Source organism: Cyprinodon variegatus, unplaced genomic scaffold, assembly GCF_000732505.1.
Source record: "Cyprinodon variegatus isolate N-32 unplaced genomic scaffold, C_variegatus-1.0 Scaffold1091, whole genome shotgun sequence".
Classification (NCBI taxonomy): domain Eukaryota; kingdom Metazoa; phylum Chordata; class Actinopteri; order Cyprinodontiformes; family Cyprinodontidae; genus Cyprinodon; species Cyprinodon variegatus.
Genome location: NW_015151544.1, coordinates 228,297 through 237,170, shown reverse-complemented (window position 1 = coordinate 237,170; position 8,874 = coordinate 228,297). Strand labels below are relative to the sequence as shown.

Sequence of the window (8,874 nt, the reverse complement as noted above, 5' to 3'; positions counted from 1 at the left end):
CTGGCAATGTGGCAATAAGAATAATTAATGCCAAAAAAGGCCCAACAGATTTTACTTTCACAAGTGGAGCAGTACGGCTATCGCCATAGCGTTCTGCTTGATTTATGCTAATAGATAGCTTTATTATAATTCATGCAGGGAGTATTACAGATTATATGGACACTGCAATGTAAGCAGAACAGGAAAGAAAAAAAATGAAAGAAAGATGAAAGGGAGACAATGATAAATAAGTTTTCCTCTCCACTGTCGCTGCATACTTGGTGTGAGGGATTGAATAGAATTCAACTTTATTGATCTCACAATTGAGAAATTCACTCGTGACTTCGGCTCTAATGAACAACAGGAGGGGCACAAAGGAGAAAAAGGTGCATTAAGTTTTATAGTGCATCCAGATATGTGCAAAAAATAAAGGAGATTTAAAGGGACTTAAATAAACAGTATCTTATGTACAGTAAAGGGGTGCCAGGTAGAGTGTGCCTTCTGGTTTGTTAAATAGATCAATAATATAAGTTATTGGAGTGTTATTACACCAGGTTATAGTGCAGTAGCATTGTAAACATGCTCCTATGATGCTGAAGCATCAACTGCAACATGCAATATCTACCGTCGCCACATCATCATCTAGGAGGAGCAGAGTCTGGATGACTGATGGCAGAGGTGGGTTAACCCGTTTAGTTTTCCTTTTCCCTGTAACTCGCCAAAGTAATTTTAACATTAGAAACATCCATTTCTATTCTGTAAAGCATATAATGCTTCAAACTAATTATTTTTTTTCAGGCGTTTTGTTTTCTGAACCAGGATCATCTACCCTCCAGTTGTTTGAATGGATTCTGACAAGAGCGCTGAGATGACCTGTGGAACTACATGAATAAAATTATCTGCAAACATGTGGAAAACGCTTTGGAAACGCTTCCAGAACCTCTTGGGATTATTTCACTATACATGTACAAGCTTTCAAAGACCTACAATTCAGTGATTGAGTTGATTCCCAGCTATCATCGCAACTCCACCCCCTTACAGAGGAACAGAAGACCTCGCCTATTCAGCCATAATAATAATTCCCTTTAATGACCCCCCCTTTCAGAGACATAGACAGGTATGGGGATTGCAGGCAACAAAGAAGCAAATTGACCCCCATTCCTAAAAGACGGACCCCTTCGTCAGGTTCAATTAGCGTGTTTTAAGGCTGTTTTTGATCCACTCCATAAAGCCTCGAACTCAGATCTATTTCTGACATTTTGAATTGAAAAAGCTTCCTGGATCAGAGGCGAAACATCTTCACACTTGGAAACAAAGTCTAATTGATTGTTGTTTAAAGTTTTTTGGAGTTTCTGAATTGCTTTTTTTTTATTTCCATTTACTAAATGTGTTCTTTGTTTGCAACAATAAATGGTACAAAATTCCCCCCATAACTGCAGATTTTGAATATTATTTAATATTTATTTCTAAAAAGAGGAGTTTTTAAGCCTGTATTAAACTCATAGAAAGTTGGAGACATTAAATGCTTGTGCAAAAACTCGTTAGCATGTGAAATAAATGTGAGGCAGGAGGAATCAGGTCGCTCTTTCCAGCGTGGTTAACAAGCGGCATGGCTGCATCCAACAACGCTCCCCGTCATCAGCACAATCAGCAGGGAGTTTTTCCATCGTCAGGAATCCCGGCCTAGATCTGGAGCAGCCAGGCAATCAGACTCGCAGAGAGGATGTGAGAAAAGCACACAAACCCACAGAGCCATGACAACAGACTGCAGCCTCACACTCACAGAAGGAGCATCAAAAACAAAGCTGATGGGTTTGCAGATTTTTATTTTTTCTATTAAACATCTGATCACAATAAATTACAGTCAAATATGTACATGTTGAGCATGAAATCTGAGAGAGCCAGCACCTGGTGTATCATCAGACACCTTCAGCTAATGAATCAAACTGTTTTAACGAGACAAACGTCTGCAGAGCAGAGGACTGAACATGATCTGCAAGTGTGATCGCAGCGTGCCGATTACACAATCAGTCCTGATGTGAGATTCTGCAGAAATGGGTCAAGATGCATCAAGGCACTCTGTGGCCCCCTGGTGGCTGAATGGCACATGACGCTAAAGCAGATTAAAAGGCGTTCTGCAGGATTCTCTGAGTACTTTAACAGGATGATGACGATAAAAGGGAAGCAACATTTTCAGGAAACATCTCTGTTAAAAGCTGATTTTAACAAACGACTCGGAAAAGTCTAAGCTAAGATTTTAACTGGCCGATTAAACTCTGAGGCCTAATTTCCAAATAAAGGCAGATTGGACATTTTTTTCTCCTGATTCTCTTCCATTATGTTGGAATAAATGCCTGAATTTCCTGCTGATGTGAGACTGTGGAGGTATTGCTGCGTAAGAACACCACATTCTTCTCTTCAAGCATCAGCTCACATCAACATAAAGCCCCTGGAACTAGAAGAAGGTATAAAACTGCATTTCATCCAGAATCAAGTGTCCATTAGATGCAAAGTCACGCTCAAAAGAGCATCTATAACAGATATTCCTTCATTATCTGACCGGCGATGACCAGCCGCTGGATCTCACTGGTCCCCTCATAGATCTCGGTGATGCGGGCGTCGCGGTAGTGTCTCTCGGCAGGCATGTCCGTCACGTAACCCATCCCACCCAGAATCTGGATGGCCTGGTTCAGAATGCAAAATAGGATATGGATTTAAAAAGGATTTCAGCTTTTATGAGTCCTTTCTTCTCTATCTTTGCAGTTTTTCTTACCTGATGTGAGCAGAAAGTGGCGGCTTCAGACGCTGCCAGCTTCGCCATGGCCGCTTCCTGCAGGAAAATATGTTCAACCTCATTTCCAAAACTCCAAAGGTGGAATTAAACCTTAAGGCTGATCGTCTACAATCATGTTTCCCCATCAGAAATCAACATATCTATCTCTAAGCCGTAACCATCCTGCCCGCCTGCTGGCAGCCTTCTCTACTGCAGAGGTTTTGGTAAGAAACTTCATTTATGGCGTTACGATATTACCGCACCCCGACATTCTATGAGGGAACTTTATGGATCAAAAGTAGAGTCAAGTCATGCTAAAACCCCAGTCACACTTTAGACCAGCGTTTGCCTGATGTACCAAAAATCTGGCCAAAATGCTGGCATACGTTGGAGAAGTTATGGGAATGTTTTGTTGAAGTTATGAGAACGTTGAAGGAGGTTGAAACACGCTGAAGCACGCGGACATACGGCGAGTACGTACATATGGGGCCATAAGTTATCTGATCGTTGACATACGTTACCTTTGAGTAACGTGCATAACTCCTGCGTAACTTATCTAGAACGCATATGAACGTATCTGACGTGTTCCAGACGAGCGCTGAACGCGTTTCTAACTTCCAGCTAATCTATAATGGCGTATTGGCAGCGTTTTGGTATATAAGCGGGTTCACACACTACAAAAATGAATTTCTTAACCAAGTTAAACTGACTTGAAATAAGAATATTGTTCTTAGAAGTTCAGATATTAGATGTTTTCACTTATTAAGACCCTTTCTTATTAAGATAATTTCACTTATTTTAAGTTATTCTTTCTACAGCACTCTTTCATAGATATTATAACTTATCTTAAGTAGATTTGAGCAAAATCAAGTTATGCATGCAGAAACCAAAACCATTGATTACTGAGACTTTTTTCTTGTTTTAAGTTTTTAGTCTCAAGGTGTGATCTTCTAGCATAACAGGAGGAAACCCTCAGTTCTCCTCCAGACTTCGTCCCCATCATAGGGTGAGCGAAAGGTGAGTTTGATGGATCCTCCCTGCGTTCACGACCGCGACCAACAAACTTCCAAGCAGACATGAAGCTGAATCTGCTGCGACTGCAAACCTTCTTTCTTTCTTTTACTTTTCATTTGTTTATTTATTCTTTTTTTTTTTGGTGGGCAGCAACAGCAGCTAGGTTAATACCGCGATCAAAGACATCTTTTAATGCAGATTTGTGCTCAGACGTGTCAAAAAGCGCCTCTCCTGCTGCTCTAGAGGCGCTGCAGCGTCTTTTGCTGCGCCTTGATCCACATCAACCATAGACTCTGCATGTAAACCTGCTGCTTCAGCTGCTCAAAGCGCGTCTGGTGTGAACGTATCATCAGATAAATGCAAAACCTTTCAGCAAATCCAGCTAACCTGTGCGTCTTAGTGAATGTATTTTTCTTTCAGGTCTTTTTGAATGAGCCGATTGTCTTGTCAGTTAATGACAGTAATCTAGTTTGTAAACATTAAAAATAAAAGCGGTTTCAAACTTTGCTCTGTTCCATATTGTTCTGAGCAGCTGCTTACCTTAGTGAAAGGTTTCTTTCCATCTCGAAGAAGTGCAGCTTTCCAGGTGAGCAGGCGAGCGCTCTCTATCGCCACGGCCATATCTGCCAGTTTAAACTGGACGATGTAAAGAAAGAAAAACAAGACAGATGCTAATAAAGCTTCAGAGATATTTTAATCATTCAGGTTTCAAATCCTTTATATTTGACTCATATCTTCTGACTTCAGGTGCAGATACACTGAATAGGAGTGAACAAAATGGAGGACTCTACCTGGATGGCCTGCAATTTGCCGATGGGCGCTCCAAACGCCGTCCTCTTGTGAGCGTAGTCTACGGCGCAGTCCAGGGAAGCCTGGGCGATTCCAAGAGCCTGGGCTGCGATGCCGATCCGGCCGCTGTCCAGCGTTTGCTGATGGAAAAAAGGTCATTCACTAGACATTAGTGCAGAAAACCTAAACATGATACGAGCCTGTGCTACGTGCTAATACTCAGAGAGATAAACTATTTCAGAAACCAAACCTGATGGGGAGGAGATCAAATGAGGTTTTAGAATAAAGTTTTTAACCATTTAAAGCCGATTGTTCAGCTGCTTCCAGCCACTATCTCTACGGTTCATCTGGACTCTGATGGGAACATCATTTTGTCCCCCTTAGGCCTCCATAGCGGACCATGCTGTGTGCTTTTCTAACTCTACTGGATCCAATTTATAAAATAAAAGCATCAAATAAAGAGAAAGTCGTTATGGCAGCACCTGTTTGTCAAATCAGGTTTAACAATCAGAACGCAGAATACGCTGTTCCTGCTTTTCCAGTATTATTATTATTATATTATTTTCATGAGCATCTGCTCTCTGCCTTCATCAGAAACCCAGTGGGTTCCACCTGCTTCCATTTTAAATCCTCTGCAGAAAGAAAAGCTGCAGCTCAGAGAAACTGAGAAAAGCTGCAATTAACCAGTCTGGTAGAAAACAGAACAATGTAAGGATTCTAGAGAAGTGAGGATGCTAAAAATCACCATAGCGATCTTGAACCCGGCACCGCGGGGGCCCAGCATGTTGCTCAGCGGGATTCTGCAGTCCTCCAGGATGAGGTTAGCGGTGGACGAGGCTCTAATGCCCAGCTTGTCCTCCTTTTTTCCCAGAGAGAGCCCGGGGTGTGGCATGGGGATCAGGAAGGCGCTGATTCCCTGCAGACATGGAGGGAGAAGCAGTCAGAGACAGGAGGACCCCCCCCGTCTCCCCCTCCTCCCGCGGGCCTTACCTTGTGTTTGAGTTTCTTGTCGGTGGTGGCGAACACCACGGTAGCAGAGGCGTCCCAGCTGTTGGTGATCCAGGCCTTGGTTCCGTTCAGCACCCACTCCTCTCCCTCCTGCCGCGCCACGGTGGAGGCGGCGCCCGCATCGCTGCCGTTCCCTGAGAAAATGTTTTTGTTTCTGCTGTTGTTTTAAGTTTTTAACCAAAGTTCAAAGGTTGACCTGCCCCCCCGCCCACACACACACTTTAACCAAATCGAACTAAAATGGTGTCAAACATTCGTGCTGCGAAATGTTTTATTCTGCTGCTTTTGTTTTAAGGCTGTTGAGGAAAGTTCAAACCTTTTTACCTTTAATTTGAAACAGAAGAAGCACAAATAGAAATTTGATTTGAGTAAGGCGGGGGGAGCTGGTTGACCTTTCACCTCTGACTGGAAAAACCATCTAGAATTAAGTAAAAATGTCTTAAATTAAGTGTATTTACTCTTTAGTTGAGTATGTAAATGAGATAGTGTGCCAATGGAAATAGTATTTTTACTCTTAAAATAAGATAATTAGATAATATTTACTTTAAGTAAGACAATGCAATACATTTATTTTAAATGTAAATGTTCTTGTTCCATTGGCAAAATGTCTCTTTTACATCCTCAATCCAAGAACAAATGCATGTATTTTAAGAATTAATGACTTATCCAGATTTGGATTTTTTCCAGTGTGTGAGCTTTAAATATTATCTTTAGAAAGATTGAGGCTCAAACCAAAATTTTTAATTGCACAATTGTTTGCCGCTATTTTTGTCCTATTGGGTGAATGAATTGTGGACTTTGTTAAATAATATAATATAATTGGGCCACAGCGGGGGACTTCACTCATGTCTGATTACAGGAGCTGAAGGATTAAAGCTCAAAGTTTAACCCTGGTTTAGAAAATAAACCTTAAAAAAAAATTAATCTTTGAGCTGCAAAAATGTAAACACTGATGAATAGAAAAAACTAAGTACACCCAATGATTTTAAAAGCATAGTTGGTTTCATAGTTTGTGGCAATACATAAGTTGTGCTGCCATATTAGGAGAGGATTTGGTTAAATAAGTCACTCCTGCAGTGTCATTCTAAGAATTTCCCATCCTGACGAGGGCCAGCGGAGTCTCAGATGAAGCTCTTTGAGGTTTTCTTGTATTTTCTCTGGAAAAGATCAGATCCACTCCAGAAAGTCAGCAAGAACACAAATGACTTTACAGTCTCTGCTGTGATCTGGGGGGAGTGTTGGCCTAGTGGTGCGCAGAGCAGTGCGCTTGTGCTCTGGGAAGGTTAAAAGTACCCGGTTTGATCCCCACCAACGGCCACTCTGGGCTCCTGAGCAAAGACCTTTAACCCCCCACTGCTCCCTGGGCGTCGAACAATGGCAGCCCAGTGCTCCCCAAAGGGATGGATTAAATGCAGAGAGGGAATTTTCGTTGCTCTGTACTCGACAAAGTAATGACAATTGTGACAAAGTGGTTCGGTTTGTGTTCACCGCTTGCTCCTTATTCTTTTGTCTGATTCATAACGCTTAAATTAAACATTTGTTTGCAACTTTGCTTCACTTACTATCCCGGGTTTGTTTCTGTTAGCAATATGTTGCAGCTTCCATCTATTTTTATATGTTTAGGTTAAAGCTTCTACTTCTGGATTATTGGTTGAAATTGTTTATTTTGTTTCAAAGTATATTAATGGTATTTGTTTTCCTTTTTACTCACCATTGTTTGTCACAGTATTTCCTGCTAAAATGGCTGGATGATGTCATTGGTTAACTTCCTGGGTTCTACCATTTAGAGCACATGTGTCAAACTCAAGGCCCGCGGGCCAGATGTGGCCCGCCATGTCATTTTATGCGGCCCGCTAGAACTCCCACAACCGTCATTTTGATGGTTCTGAGACTTTAAAGGGAAAGAACTATATTTAAAATTAAATTTATGTTGCTCATTTTAACTGACTTTTCCTGTTTCTATATTTCCTTCATTTTCACTTAGATTTTTAACAAAATTAAAACGTAAAAAATAAATATGGTTAATTCTACCTCGATCCCCCACAACCGTTATTTTGACGGCTCTATTAGTTGCACTGTAAATTCTTCCACAGTTGATTGACGTTCTGTACAGTTGCCTAGCAACCAACATTCTACCTAGAACTTTTTGGCTAATATGGAAAAAGTGGCGTTCAGAATAAACCTAACAGCGAAACAGGCTTTAGAAATGCTTCAAAGTATTGATGATAGCGATTCGGGCGGAGAGGGAGAGACCCATGAGGAGGACTGGGGAGGAAGCGGCTGTGTGACACCTGTGTGTGTTAGAGCAACAAGCAAGCATATGTTTTCTATGCAACTGTAATTGTCACTTGAATAAGTTATAATAAATAATGAGTTATTTAACATTAAGGAGTAGTTACATTTATTTTACATTACATTTAGTTACATTTATAAGTTACATCTGGCCCTTTAAGGACAGCCATTACGCTGATGTGGCCCTCAGTGAAAATGAGTTTGACACCCCTGATTTAGAGGGTTTGCTTTGGAGTAATGCTTTGTTTTTCTTTAAAGTAACTTTTTGAGTTATCTTCTATCACATTGTTTATTTTGCAGACTGTTTCATTATGTAGATGAGTTTGTAAATTAGATTAACAAAGTATTCTAGTTTCTCTGTTTAGACTTTTTTCTAGCCGTTTAATTGTGGCTTGGTCCACTCAGGTGCAGGTGTGTTGCCAATTGGTTATATAATGGGTGTAATGGGAGATGGTGTCAGAGTGAAAAGTGTAAAAAAAAAAAGACAGAGAAATGTGGAACCAGTGGCTGAAGCTGTTTTTTTTTATCACCATGCTGATCCTCAACCAAACTACTTCCCAACAATAAAGTTGAATTCTATTCTATCGTTTTTGTTCAGTTTGATTCAAAATGCGCCTTAAAGCCCCTCAGAGAATTTCTGGGCAGCAGTGATTGGATCTCTGGGTACCATTGTGCTGCAGACCATCAAACTTTCACAGCAGTAATAAAACAGCTGTGATTGGTCAGCAGCTGCTGGCAGATTCTGTCCCTATTAGCAGACGCATCCAGGATCCGTTCAGTATTTGACCCACAGCTTTTCTGTTTTAACCTAAGCTCTGCTCAATCTAAAGCCACTCTGCTGAATCTGATGCATGTGTGCGTTTAGATTTAAGAGGGTTTTCCAAGTCTGTTTACAAAATTCATGCACTGGAAGCTAAACAGAGTTCCTACAGCATAAGGCAAGTTAAATTCAAGACTTTTTAAGACTTTTTAAGGACCCGCGGGAACCCTGCTAAAGCTGACTTGCAGCCATTTTGCAG

The 8,874-nt window shown here is 41.1% G+C and overlaps 1 protein-coding gene across 1 annotated transcript in view; it reads right to left on the bottom strand.

The window, feature by feature from the left end:
- Window positions 1–1,794: 1,794 nt before the first annotated feature.
- The window catches only part of acads (acyl-CoA dehydrogenase, C-2 to C-3 short chain), a 15,586-nt gene continuing 8,506 nt past the window's right edge, over window positions 1,795–8,874 (bottom strand). Inside the window, exons 5-10 of the mRNA XM_015400294.1 lie at window positions 5,546–5,697; window positions 5,301–5,471; window positions 4,558–4,695; window positions 4,307–4,402; window positions 2,753–2,809; window positions 1,795–2,663 (exon numbers count right to left, since the gene is read on the bottom strand). Of these exons, the coding sequence (XP_015255780.1) occupies window positions 2,511–2,663; window positions 2,753–2,809; window positions 4,307–4,402; window positions 4,558–4,695; window positions 5,301–5,471; window positions 5,546–5,697 (767 nt within the window). The 3' untranslated portion in view covers window positions 1,795–2,510. The remainder of the gene's footprint in view (window positions 2,664–2,752; window positions 2,810–4,306; window positions 4,403–4,557; window positions 4,696–5,300; window positions 5,472–5,545; window positions 5,698–8,874) is intronic.